At 47.6% G+C, this 14,634-nt stretch overlaps 1 protein-coding gene across 7 annotated transcripts in view; it reads right to left on the bottom strand.

Moving 5' to 3' along the window:
• The window catches only part of ZFHX3 (zinc finger homeobox 3), a 170,244-nt gene that overhangs the window by 84,228 nt on the left and 71,382 nt on the right, over positions 1–14,634 (bottom strand). For all 7 annotated transcript variants that reach the window (XM_062007148.1, XM_062007149.1, XM_062007150.1 and 4 more), the window contains one exon: positions 11,829–12,325. In XM_062007148.1, the coding sequence (XP_061863132.1) occupies positions 11,829–12,325 (497 nt within the window). The remainder of the gene's footprint in view (positions 1–11,828; positions 12,326–14,634) is intronic.

Genomic DNA, 14,634 nt, shown 5'->3' with positions numbered 1-14,634 from the left:
AAACTGAGGCATGTTGAAATCAAAGGGGATACCATATGACATAATTCACATTAAAATGTCAACAGGCTGACAATTTATAGAGTCGATCCACCGAAGGTGGGGAGAACCGAGGCGCAGTAATTGTTTAATTCCCGCTTAAACCAACAGCAGCTTTACCTTCAGAGCCCGTACAATGTGCAGGGCCTTTCAGGCTGCTGTCAGCCAAGTGATGCCAGCCCATGGCACTCGGCCAGGAATTAGATAACAGCTTTAACTATTTATAGGCCCTTCTCACCCGCAGCGAGCCAGGCGTCAGGCTGGGGAAGGCAGGCTGCTGCCGAGAAACACAGCTCCAGCCCACCCGGCAGCAGGCACTGCCCTCAGCACAAGGACAACCTGCTTTTCAGGAAGGCAGTCCCTCTCTGTTAGGGCAGTGGAGGTGCAGCCCTGAGGCTCTGCATGGGGTGGCATCACCTGCCTTGGGGCGAGGAAATTCTGGGCTGAGACCCCTGAGGGCATCAGCTAATGAACCTGCTTGCACAGCACCTGCAGTGGCCCTGACCCTGGCCGGGACCTGCAAACACCACAGCACCAGAACAACAGAGGGATGAAGTGTCCCAGCCATAGATTACTTCAGAGCACAAGTGAACTTTTTACCCCAGGTAGGTCACAGCAGCTTTGTCCATATCAAATACATTGTGTTGTTTCGAGAGACTCAACACCCAGTCACTTCAGCTCGCTGACATCCCTTTCCAAAGACAGGCTGCTACACATCTTGTAGCCTGTAATAATGCATAAGGAAAGCATGAGAGAGAAGTGTGCATCACTGGGAAAAATTTTACCTGGATAAACCACAACCAATAAATTTTCTACAAATGCCAGCTAATGCTGTCCCTCTGAGAGCAATGGGAAGGGACTGTGTGGACTCCAAAGTCCTCTGCACAGACTTGCTGTCTGTACATAAACAGTAACACCTCATTCTCTCTTCTACCTCATTAACTGAAACGCATTAAAACGAGTGTGCACTGGGAGCAGAAAATGAGACTGTTAAACCAAGCTGATATAATCCTCGTCAGCTGTGGGAAATGAGAACACATTCATTACGCTGAATCAAGTGCGCCAACTGTGATTTACCAATAATGTTAAGACCCCAAGAAAGATGCTCTTCCCTCTCAACTCTCTCCTGCTTCTTTCACACCAGGCAGTTCCACTCATCATCTTGGGTGTCACACGCAGAGCACTGGGGTTGTATCCCTATTCCAGCATTCGCCCTCCAAGCACGGTGCTGTGGGCCTTGGCACTCAACAAGTCTGCTGTCCCCAGGAGGGTTCTTGCTCAGTAAGAAGTAAGGAACCCTCTGCTAGTATGGAAGTGGAATAAAAGGCCAAGCTAGCAGAGCACAAATCCATAAACCAGGACATTTCAGACTCACAAACTGGGACATTTGCAGAGTGAGTGTTTTACAACAGCAGGGTCTACCCTGGCTGATGGTCACGCTGCCCTGACGCTACCAGCCTGCAAAGGGGGTAACGCACAGCACCTGTGCATTAAAAACCCCAGCACTAACCCCGCTGTGCTGTCACCAGCATCCCCTAACCCCCAGGCTGGGCTCAAGTGGAGCAGGAGACAGATCAGGGGAGTGTCGGCAGAGGCAACAAGAGCTGTCATGCAGTGAGGACTGATCCTCAGCAGCAAGGGACCAGAACTGCACGAGGATAAGGAACTGTTCCCTTTCTCCTGGGGGTCAACCAGGACATGTCCCTGCCCTTATGAGCAAAGACTTGATCGAGACGTTGGAGAAATGCTCATTTTTTTCTTACCCCAGGCAGCCAGAGTAAGGGAACCCTCCCGATGGCACAGGAGATGCTGGCTGCAGGAACCGGACAGACCACATTCACATCAAGACAGACGAGCAGCCTCAGGCCCTCCTCAAGCCTTGGGTTTGAACTGCTGACCTTACTGCAGCGGCTCAGGTTTCCCTTCTCCCTTCTCCCGGTGCCACGCAGCGCTTCTGGTGCAGCAGGACAGAGTCTCCTCTCCTGACTTCTCTGTCTCGCCTCCATACCAAGAGCAAGAACGTAAATGACCACTTCAGTACCCACAGCTGCTACTTCAGAGTTTTTAAATGCAACATCACTATTAAACAGCCTTCTCTCTGAGTGCAATCTGTTTGAAGCACAGTCTAGACTTGGCTCTCTGGGACTCATTCCTTGATGGGAACCTCAGGGAGCAAACAGGACGCACCAGGGTCTAAACTGGCAGCTTCCAGCAGCCTGTGCAGGCATTTTGAACAGGGTCCATGAAGTCTGTTTAACCAGCATGATGTGTGCAACAGAATCACAAAGAAACAGGCATTTAAAGTGACATCTGTTGGATTAATTAGCTGTGTAATTAGCCTCCCCTCTGTGGAGATAGGCTTTGTTGCTGCTGCCTGAAACTTCCCCAGGTGATTTTCTTTGTAACCATCATTCTCCAAGCATGAGAAAGAGAGGAGTGGGTGGGACAGGACTGTAATGCCTGTTCAGAAAGAGAGGCAGGAATAAAGTCCAGAGGCCATTAGGCAGCTGAAGAGAAACAAATGGCAGCAGGTCAGAGGACCTTAACTGCTACATCAGTGGGTGGTGAAACCCAAACCAGTCACATCCATCAGTCCCTGCAAATTCTGTAACAGTAGGCAGGCCTGCACAACGGGTGAAAGGAAGGGACACAGTTCAGACTTTTACCTTCTCCCCAGTCAGATCAGCCTATCCTGGCCTCTGCCTCCTGCATCAGCTCGTGAGCCTCCAAACTGACAAAGTGGGAGGCAAAGCAGGCTCAAAGAGCAATGAGACAAGGCAGCAACTGCATTGCTACCCCAGCCACTGCAGCCTGTTCTGCCAAGCAGAAAATTCTGAGCTGATGCTTAGAACAAAGGGGAAACCAGGATGCTGGAATGAACTGCACTCCACTGATGATTCAGTGGCCAAATACAAGTGTCTCCTTAGAAAACCACCTCCCTGCTTTAAATGCAGAACAAGAGAGGGGAGAAGAAGGAATCAGGGCATTGATTTTTGGTGTCATTAAAAAATGTAACAATGGAGGCAACTCCAACAGAAATCAAACCAGTACCTAAGCAACTATTTGTAATGCACGTTGGTCCCAGCAGCTTCTCCATAACGTGCCCCAACATCCAGACTGTTGGTTCCTCACAGCTCATGCCAACGAGAAGGGTTCAAAATACAGTAGCAGAAAGGCAGTTTTGGAGAATGATGATACAGCACCACCAAAACAAAGAAAAATCAATCCACTCCAACATCTGCTTATTATCTTCACACAGACACACCAAGTCCCTGTCAGAGCCCCGTGAGCTGGAGTCTGCTCCTCCTAACACCCCACCAGCACGCTGGCTTCCTGTATCCCAGCAGAGGGGCCTGAAAACTCCTGGAAGGTACTAAGGGGCAAACTGATACTGCTGAGATTTTAAATAAACATTCAACTGCTACCTTCAGTGCTGCTGCCAGCCCTGGAGGCACTGCCAGCATGGCAGGGCAGAGCTGAGCCTGGAGCTGCTGTGCTGCTTGGCGGTGCCCACGCGCCCAGGAGCGCACGCTCCAGCCCTCTTTGGCAGACAGGCAAAGTAACCCAGATACAAGTATCTTCAAATAGCTGCAATAAGGTTTACCAGAGCTTGTTCAACTCTACCCAAAGGCACAACTTTCAGAGAACCTGTTGCACAAGTGTAGCTTATTGCCTAATCTGAATTGCAGAACTTGATTGCATGCATTACAGCGCAGGGCCAGGATTTTTAGGACTGGCAAGCAGGACCAAAAGAACATTAAGGTATTAAGTTATGCACTATGCATACATTATTTATTGTAATTTAATGAGTTCCTTAAGAGAGAGCAAACACAGAGCCTCCCATGCTGCTTCCACAGTAATTTTAGGGATTTCAACTGTTAAAAAAATTATTTGGAAATAGATCATTTATCTCAGGAGAGAGGATGAGAAAGCACCTGGTAGCGTGGCTTCACCAGCACAGCCCAACAGCAATCAGCAGGTCACGCCATATCACATGGAACACACTGCAGAAAGCACCTTATGGCCCCCTTCCCAGCCTGAAAATCAGCTTGCTGCTGGAGATGGATGTTAATGAACAGCCATCCATTATTTAACAAGGTCGTCATCAAAGAGCCTGCAGCTGCACTGCTGTTACCTGGCCGGGACTGTTACCCACAGTGCTGAAAGCCTGACCCTACCCCAACCAGGAAAAGGAATTAAAAGTATTTCTGAGGCCTTTGAGGCATCCTACCCATAGGGAAACACGATGCCCAGGTGCCAGCACAGGGCCACGAGGAGGGGGAATTGCCTGAGCACAGGCCCCTTACTGCAACTCCACTCAGCAGTTCCAACCTTGCACAAAACTGCTCCCCTATCTCCTCTACCTGCTCATTCCAGCACCCTTACACCCAGGCTTGTTCCAGTCCTACCTGCTTGACTTTGCCTACACACGTTATGTGCCTGCAGGAATGTCAGGATAAGACCCCTGACAATCACACTGAGATCAGATTCCAACAAACAGGCCCGTTACCTGTCTTGGACAAATGTCATTCCAGCTCTCCTGAATGGAGCTCCCTGTCACAGTGCTAAACATGCATGGAGCAGAGGAAGGGGACACACACACACTTCTGTGCCAGCCTGTCCTCACAGCAGCTGGTCACCTGGAAAAAAAACAGCAGGTTTGTTGGATCCAGACCAGCATCTCTGACACATATTCACCTTCCACACTCTGCAGAGCAGCAACCTCCCACAACAGTACAGGAGAGACAGCAGGTCCCTGACAGCTTACACTGACTACAGCAAGAGCTAGAGCTTCTGTCAACAGCCCTACATCACAGCAATAACCATAAGCACCCTGTTCTCACCCTGAAAGTCCGTACAAGCAGCATCATCTGAAATGGGAACGATTCTTCATTTGAAATTTGAATACTCACCCATATGTTCCAAAACTAGTGAGATAAAGAAAATGAACCATCAACACAGGCAAAACTGGCATCATGCATGGGGAAAGGTCAGGCTGAGGGCCAGAACAGCTTTGCAAGACCTTTCTTACTCCCCCAGCATTCAGTCACTCCCTGCCAAGCCACGCATCTCGGTGAACCAGAGAGCAACCAGGCCCAAACAGCTATCTGCAGTTGTTCACAAGTGACTGCTACAGAGAGGTGAAAAGCTGCCTATTTATGCAGACCAGGATAAAAGCTTGTAAAGGTTTATTTCAGTTGTTTGGGGTTTTTTTCTTTGAGTTTTGTTTAATTGTTTTTAAATCTAATTCTCATAAATATTTTGAACTCTAAATCCTGTTTGAGAGAGAGCTTTTAGCTATATGTTTTGGTTAACTCCTAGCTCCTGCTTTGGTGCTCACTTGCTCCTGTTCCAGTTTCAGCCTCCCTCATTTGTTATTCCAGTTGCTTTTACAGGGTGGTTTCTTCTCTAAGACATTGGTTGCACATGGCTCAGTACTTACTGGAAAACTGCTGAAAGAAAAACCTAAGTAACTGAAGTCAATAAATAAAACATACAGCAAGCAGTGCTGGGTATTCTCAATAGTTTTTGATTTCAACCATTTGAAAAAGCAGAATAGAGAGAGCGTACATTTTGTGATGCTATAAGGATGTAACTATTGTACCAATGTACCTGAGGGAAGGTAAAAACCTAACTTTAATGCTAGGGTGATGTCATGGAGCAACCTGTCACTCAGAGAAACATGCAGCCCCAAGAGGGAGGTTTCTGAAAGGGTTAAATGGATAGTGAGTGGGTTTTGTATTAAAATACTTGTCAATCACCAGATTCCAGGGCTTCATCCCTCCTGTCATCAGCTGTACTGGGAAAACCAGTTTTGTGCCCAAGCAAAGTACTGTTTGAGTATCCCAGGAGCCTGGAAGGCAGCAGAGCGTGGTGGGAGCTGCTGCTCAGCCCACCAGGCTCTCAGCCCAGCTCTGGAACACCTCTCTGCTCAGATTCACCATGTGTTCAGACCAGGATGTGGTTTCACAAAGTTCCTCTGGCTACAGGTTCAGCAAGACTCAAAGTTCACTGTTTCAGTTCATGAGCTTGTCTTTCATCATTTCATTCATCCAAGACTAGAGAATGGCAGATTTGAATGAAAGGCTCTGGAGACCAGCTTTAGAAACAACTTTGTGGGGAGACTTAGATGGGTATTTTTAGCTTAAGACCTTGTAGGAAATCAGCTAAACGTCCCTCACATTGTATAATTTTAAGACAAATTGAGCCAGAAGCCTGTTTCTGGCTCAGGAGTGTTATTCAGAGCTCTAATGCTGCATATTCTAGTTCAAAAGATAAACGGGGAAAAGTAAACCCAAAACAGACAGAAGGCAGACAATGAGTAAATCAAAGGTTAATACAGCTCTAAGTCCTCTGTAACAAGCACAACAGACTCTTTGTGGGCAGCTTCACCCTAAGAACCTTAAAAGGCACGTTTCTTTTTACCTATGTTAAGTCACTTAGCACTGTAAAGCTCCTCTACAATTGCCATCCAGCTTTACATCTATGAAGTCTACATGTTTTTACCTTCTAGCAAATTTTTAAGCTTGCTTTTTACTCCATTTTTGGGTCACTTACAAACACACATCCCTTTTTGTAATCTTTTTTCCTCCATTGTGGAAGTTTAGTTCTTATTTTACCTTTTATTTCTCATCCTTCACCTCACTCTCAATCCACAGACCTCCTCCCTCAGTGACAAGAAATCTTTGCTCAAGAGCAGTTCATGAGGAATCTTGGCAAAGCCTCTGCGAAACCCACTTCCTGCATGAGCCAGTCCAGCCCTGCCCGGGTGGAGAGGGACAGAGGGGAGGAGAACCTTCTCTTCCAAAAGTCTGGTTTTCCACTTTCTAATCCATACGCCCACCAAGACTCTTCTTATTATAGTTTCTATCGACTTGCTGACTTACTTCGTAGTTTCTGGCACACACTACTGCCAGGAGACTGCCATTTCACAAGCAGCTTCCTGCAGAACTCTTTACTGAAGTCCTGGTAACCCCAGTGCCCTGTTCCTTCACAGGCACCTCCATGTGAGGCCATCTCGGGTTTGTGCTATGTAGAGAGGCACCCTCAGTTCTCTGAAACACAGGCCAGAAGAATTTGCTCCTTTTTTCCCTCCCCATACTGTGGTCCTACTTCCCTTTTCCTTTTTCTACCTCCTCTTGAAATACTGTGTCAGTTGAACATGCTGGACTTTCTGTGGACTTTGGCAGGGTCTCTCCCCGCTCTATTTCCAACTTTTTCTCATGGGTAATGTGCATTTAACACAAGCACCTAATGTGATTTTAAGCAAATCCTCTGTGACCCGCCCACAGCACACCCTTCTAATTTCTCTAACTGTAGCTCACCCATTTGCATGTAGTTTTAACTTCAAAGCTAGACACAATTACTGTAAATGCTCTTTTTGTCTGTTTCTATTACAGAGGATATTGAATTGGAATGCATTACCATTCGGTGTCTGCATCTCATACAATAATCCACACATCATGAGGGATTAAAACTTTCTGGGGATTTTCCAAGAAGTCCCTTCAAGTTGACACTTTAGACCTTCTAGCAGTTTAGGCACAGCGTCACATCCTGCTGTGAGGCTCTACCCCATTTGCAGAGTGGTAGGTAGGAAACTCTCCTGTTGCTCTTTCTACATTGCAGGCTGCTGGATTTCCCCTAGCACATCCCAGCACCATCCTGGCCCAGGAGCTGGTGATAACAGCCCTGTGTGCTCTTAACTGTGTGACGTGAATCACTGCTGGAGATTCTGTGCAATGTTACTGGAGTCAAATAAGTTACTGCACCACCCCAACATGTTCTGCACTGTCCTGCTCCAGTGTCCTCAGAGTTATCTTCTTTTCCACCAGCTTTCTCAACTGCCTATTTGTTTAACAAATCGGTTTGTTAACAAATTTGTTTCACAGCCCCATCACAGCTCTTCAATTAACACTGCATAGAAACACCCTTTTGGTTTTGGTCCCTCTCGTACATTGTCCTAACTGGAACTGTAAAGCTTGGCTCCCAAACCCCAGAGCAGCCCAGCTCAGCCCCTCTGCTGCGGGGGGACACACACGCTGCTGCTGTGCCTGCGGGAGAGGCTGCACCAGACACACGCTGCTCTGCTGTGGGACTGCCAGTTCCCACCACCTTCTGCTGGGTTTGCAGCTGCACCTCCTGTTTTCCTCTCCACGGGTCATCTTTGTTTGCTTCCCAGGCAGCACAGATCCACAGTCTCATTGCTACTAGCATTTTGAATACAGATATTAAGGGGTCGTTTTCCTGCACACTCTGCATCTCCTAGTTAACAAAGGACCTCTATTGCAGAGAATCATGTAACTCAAATCCTCTCCTTCAGACTCCCTTTTCCCTAGAAAAGTTAACTCAGCACTTGGAAAGACTGAAAAGGAAGACACTGAATGAACTCATTGACCGTGCTCATTTGGCAGCCTGGCCAGCAATGTGTTTCTTCAGTAGTTCTTTGTTTAAACTTCTTGTGAGCTGCAGGTTTTGAACTAGAGTTTTTCAGGAAGTTGTAGGAAATGTCCAAACTTGGCTCTCGCTCCAGTAGATTAATTCCTTCTGGAAATTCCACCTGTGCAATAGACGCCGGGAACTCGTGCCCAACCTCTTCCAGATGTGTGGAACGCTGCTCTGCCTCAAGTCTGCTCTAGTCCTCTGAGGTCACGAGGAGACAAGACTTGGCTTCTGTTACAGTAAGCCTACACTTGTCAAGAGTTTGCATAGTCTCTGCCTACAACCACCAGTGTCACTCAATCCCAGTCTCACACCAGGCTGTCCTAGCTAAGACATGAAGGGTCTTCAAACCTATCATCTACTTGAAGCCAGTATATCCACCTCCAAAACTGAAGCACACACATTGACAATGGCACTCTTGCTTTCCAGGTACTTTTTCAGGATATAAAAACCACCAGCTGCACTAAGGAGATAAATCAGTCACAGGGAGAGGCACAAGTACCACATTCCCCAGCAAGTGCAAGTGAACAAGAGGATTTCCAGCTTAGTCATAGGATTTTAGGGAGACATCAGGCATTCAGGAGACCATAAGAATAAAGATTCAGAGACCCTTCTGGTTTCTTGGTGTAAGCCAGGACCCTGCTGCAGCATCCCTCCTCACTGACATGGGAAGAGGCCTGATGGAAGCTATTGCAACATGCAGGACGAAGATGGCAGCAGAAGACCAGACCTTCTCCTCCGGCACTGCAAGCACTGCAGCAGAAGACTAAAGGGTTCACGAGAATATGGGTTAAAAATGTCTCTAGATCACATTTTTTGGCAGCAAGTAGCACTAACAGAAGTGGCTCTTGGGCAATGCAAACAGTCAATAACGTGATTTAAGAGGAAAATGGCAAAAAAAAGCAGAATAAGGAGGATTGTGTGTGATAAGCCTAGTATGTGCTCTCACCCAACAGCATCTGGAGAGGATTTTCTCCAGCAGGCAGGGAAGAACTCGATTACATCCAGTTAACTGTGCTCTAAACTGATTATGCATGTGCCAGGCTAATGGATTACATTAGCAAGAGGAAAAATAACATCCAATCAATCTCAATTTACTGCAGACCACACCAAGGCCTGAGAGAAGAGAAACCATTCTGTGAACCACCCCCACTCCCACTGCATCTTTTCAGCTATCAAAAGATACAACCACTCTGAAGACTGAAAGAATTGCACTGGGGCTTGCCTGACGCATGGGAAGCTTCTTCCATGAAGTGAAGCACCTATTCCAGCTCTGCTGGAGCGTGATGTCGTGGCTGCAGCTGCCCGCTGTCCCCTGCCACAGGCTCACAGAGGAAGAGCAGAAAGCTCAAGTGTGTTATTCCCCAACTAGTGTCTCACTGCTCGTGTGCCAGCAGCAGCACAGGCTGTAACAGCTCAGGGAACTGCCCAGGTCTCTTAGAACCCTGCAAACTGACAATTTCGTTTCTCCTGTCTGTGGAAAGCATCTCAGGAGTCTTTGTTATAAGCATCTAAGGCTGTCCCCAGCTCTCACCTTGGTGGAGTTTTTCTTATTGTCTTTTTTATGTTTAATCCCCTCCAAGTGAGAGAACTCCAGTGCCTCAAATGCCTCCTCCCCAACAGCAGAAACCACTGCAGATGCAGGGTCTAGATAAAAAATTCTACATCTTTGCAATGTATGTTTCAGAGAACAGTATTATGTGTTAGAACTCCATCAGAGCTTTCAAACGATTCTCTTGCACCTTCCACAAACAGGGGAGTCAGTTCCTTAGCTGGTTTCTATAAATCTCACTGGGACTCTCCTGCCCTGAGTTTCCAAGCTGATTTTACACTCTCAGGTCTCCTACACATCTGAGATCAGAGGCCTACATGTAGACCTGATCATTTTCAGAGCCAGACTCTGACATGTTCTGCTGCATCCCAGCTGATGGTGGCAACAGCAACCGTCACAGCAATCTTGGCCTCAACAGTGAGCTCAGTGGAAATGCACGTTCCCTCTCTGAACAGCTCCCCGCCAAATCCAGGCAGGCCCCACAAATACAGTTCAAGGCAAACCTTCTCGATGCTCCTGGTTGTCCCTTTCCTCTCACTGCTCACTTCCAGGGAGAATCCAGGAGTTTCGAAGCCTGTGCTGTCTGCCCCGTGACGTGGGTGGGATGTTGCACAGCTCAATGTCACGTTTCAAACTCCCATTAAATATTTTACAAGAGTTAAGAAGCACAAAATACAGTCTCTGTGTATATGTATCTACATATGTATAAATCCCAGCACATTTGGGGGAAAGAAGGAAGGGTGGGGACAGAAAGAAAAACCCAATCCTGAGAGACACGAGAAGACAGTGAGTGGGATAGAGTGTGTGAAAGGAGGGTATGTGGCTGCCTAGATTTATGGCAATTCGTACCTGATTGTTCATACTAAAGCCATTATGGGATGATTAGAGAAAAAGGTGAAGCTTTAAGTCCAGTGAAAATCAATAGAAACGTCTGGAGCAATTCTCCTGCACGAGTGAAAGGACTATTTACTGTATCCGGAGCTCCTCTTGGGTTACAGCCCACAGGGTTCAGGCCAGGGAGGGAGGGGGCGGTGAACAAGAGAAACAAGGCAGGGAAGAGAAGATGGTTACAAAGACGCAAAATGAGGGTGAAAAAGAAAACAAGATGGCAGTCACAGGCCAAATACTGCTGGGGATGGAAACCCGCAGCACCTCCAGAATAGAGCCTGTTCACACACATGGCCAAGTACATGCACATGGAATCACAGAATGGCAGGGGCTGGAAGGGACGTCTAGAGATCATCAGCTCCATGGGTGCAAGCTTTGCTTCCAGCCTCCTCCCTTGGCCAGCCTCAGGAAACACTTTGCTCACAGATCCCAGCATTAATGTACACAGAGCATAAAAGCACAGAGACAGCGTCCCACTTGCTCCATCCCTCCCCACTCCATCCACCCAGCCTTCTCAGTGTCAGCATGAACACGCTTGTCTGACAGCACCAAAAGCCTTCAAGGGCTCCTGAAGCATCTTGTGTGGGTCAAACTAACTCATGGAGACGAGCCAACACAAGTTGACAAATACTGCCTTGCACAATGTTTTCAACAGGGACTGCTAAATTTTCGTGCAGGGCTGCAACACACGAGCCCCCACCAAAACCCCTTGACACAAAGAGCCGCCGGGCTGAGGCTCTGCTGCGGTCAAACCGCAGGCTGGAGAGCTGTGCCACGCAACCGAGACTGTGTCCTGCTGCAGAGATCTGAGCAGCTTGTCTCCAAAGGATCACAATCCACTGCAGCTCAAAACACCTCTCCCTTTGTCCAGCACTCAGGCAATGAAGGAAGATGAAGCAAAGCTGACTCTTACCTTATAGAGCTTGAGGCTGGCTTCGTGTCTCGAGTTCACTGTGTGAAGACGCAGCTTCTCTAGACTGTTGGTGTAGTAGTCGCAAGCGTTGCATTTCAGATGTACCGGGTTCCCAATGGCCACACACTTCAGCCTCCACTCATTGGCCTTGCCACCCTCCTTGATATGTGCTACCAGCTGGTATTTCTGCACATGCTTGTCCGTCTTACAGTGGAGCTGGAAGTTTGCCTTGAGCTGCGTGTTGTAGCGGCACAGCTTGCACTGGTATGAGTCCCCCATCACCGCCTTCCACTCGTCCTCGGGGAGGCTGCGCTCCACGTTCATGTGCAGGCCCAGCATGTCCAAATTATCTGTAGTGAACTTGTTGCACACAGCACACTGGAAGAGCTTCAGCGATGGGTCATTTGTTTGCGTAAAACTCTCACCCAAGTTCATTAGCTCCTCAGACACCAGCTGTCCACCACCTAACCGCATGTCCAGGGGGATCTCTCCACCCACTGCACGAAGGAAAAAGGGGAGAAAGAGGTCAGAAAAGCTGAATTCTTTACTTGCCAGACAAGAAGCAGAAAGCAGAACAGACACTGCTCTCAGCGCAACTCCTGCGCCCACTAAACACGCAGCGAAAGGGAAGCACCGCTGTGCCTTCACTTACTCCTCTGTGCTGCTGGTCAGCACCATCATCTGAAGGTAAAAAAAGCAATTGCAGACAGCATGTAAGGCTGGGAAAGCACAGCAACAGCCCTCACTACTCACCCACTGAAGGAGAAGTATCCAACACTCTGCCTACAAAAGCTAGCAAGAAAAATCCTACAAAGTTTCAGAGGACAACAATTTCCTCAGTACTGAGCTGAAAGCTTGTGGCCATTTCAAGCACAGTGTAACACGTTATCCGGGCTTCTTCTTGCCTACCTGGAGAAGCAAGAAATGTTACCTCGTGCAGTACCTGAGCAGAGTCCCTGCCAAAGAAAACCAGGTCAGCAGTCCCAAGTCCATGTGATGGGAGTATTAGGTAGGTCACTACACTGCTATCGGAAGTGGCCCACAGTGCAGAATGTGGCGAGTACATAAAACAACCTGCAAAGTGCCACTCCCTCACCATCAGAGCTCATCTCTCGTCCAAGAGTTCAAAATGGTGGACAGTCTCCTAAAAACAGTGTTGACAGACGCTTTGTATGCCCAGAAGACAACCACTATTAATAATGAGAGCGCAAGAGCATGTCAAGGAAAGCCAGCAGGATGCCTCCTGTCTTTAAATGGCAGATCCACTCCAGACCAAGAGCTCAACTCTATTCACTTACAGTAAATGAAGGCAGCAAGCTCTTATTTACATCAGAACACTCTGAAGATGTGGACAGAGAGATTTTCTCTTTCTAACGTTATGCCAAAGCACAGAGAGCAACCACCAGCCTCTTCTTAGGACCTTTGCTCCACCTTGCTCTCTTTTTCCATTTAAAAATATTCATGCTCCTCCTGCAGCTTTTTGGTCTTTTACTTTGATCTTACATCACAGCTCAGCTTAATAATCTCATTCAGGCAACCTTCAGATCACGGTTGATCAAAATAAGATTTCATTAACTTCTAGTTTCCCGTGTTTGAACCTGTTTGCTGAGGAGCAGCCAGCACTGGGAAGATGACCAAAGTTCAGGCAGAACCATCCTACCCTTTCTGAAAGCACGTGGCCGCAGCGGGTGCAGACCACCACTCTGGCCAGGATGGGTGCCACTGTCTTTCCTGCAGAAATGCACCACCACAGCATTTGTTACAGCCCTATGCAGGATGACCACGGCTTGCAAAACAACCTGAACACCGAGTCTGTAATAATTTTCATCACGCAGACCTTGTGCTGTCAGAGGAGAGCTGCTTGGAGAGGGAAAGCCCCATCCACATGTACTGCCAGGAACCAGTCAGCTATATTTTTCCTTGCTCCATTCTATGGCTCCCTACCACGACAGAGTTACACCCTCTGTACAGCTGCTCCTGCCTGCCTGCTTGCTAAATACATGAGGAGCAGGGAGCCCACCGCTTGCCCTCTACGGGCCACATCTCCTAATCGTAGTGGCTTTCTAAGCATCCCTTTTAGGGCATATCCTGAAATGGCCTGAGTCAGTGTCTCCTCAACACATCACACAGTAGAAACCCAAAAGCAGGCTATTCTGAGTTATTAATATTCTATTCAAACCCAGGTTTGGACTGAAGTGTAAAGACAGGAAAAATCTGCTTCACTTCCAGCCAAGCTCTAGCGTGTGTGTATATGAATCTAACAAGCTGAGCTCATGTCAAGTGCTTATTGACATGGGAAGGGCCTCCCTCTGTAATCCTCAGCTTGAGATTTGCAACCATCAAGTGTACAATTCACAAATCATTCTCCAGGCCAGCTCATATACATTCAAAGCCTTGTCATGCACTTTAGCAGGCTTCAGTTAAAACACTCCCAAGTTCCCTGTGCTTCAGTAAGGAGGGGCTACGAGCTCCAAGAGGGCACCTTCCAAGAAACCCACCACAGACTACACTGTAACTTCATACACTACAAGCTATATTGGAAGTGTATTGCATCTGTTGGCAACTTGGAGCTGAAAATACGCTAAAAAAGACAACTCAGGAAAAAAAACCAAAAGACAATTACTTTAACTTACAGTCCCTTAATTTTCTTCTCCATTTTTTTTAGTATCTCGTGGTGTTGTTCTCTCATACAACTTTCACGTCCTTCTGGACTAATAATAAACTGTACTTAGCTTGAAGGAGAACATGCATGAGACCAATGAACCAACGCTGGAGCACAACAGTAATAACAGCATTGATGGGTGGA

Source organism: Colius striatus, chromosome 14 (assembly GCF_028858725.1).
Source record: "Colius striatus isolate bColStr4 chromosome 14, bColStr4.1.hap1, whole genome shotgun sequence".
In the NCBI taxonomy this organism is placed as follows: domain Eukaryota; kingdom Metazoa; phylum Chordata; class Aves; order Coliiformes; family Coliidae; genus Colius; species Colius striatus.
Note: the sequence above shows the minus strand (reverse complement) of the source record. Positions and strands in the feature narration are given on the sequence as shown.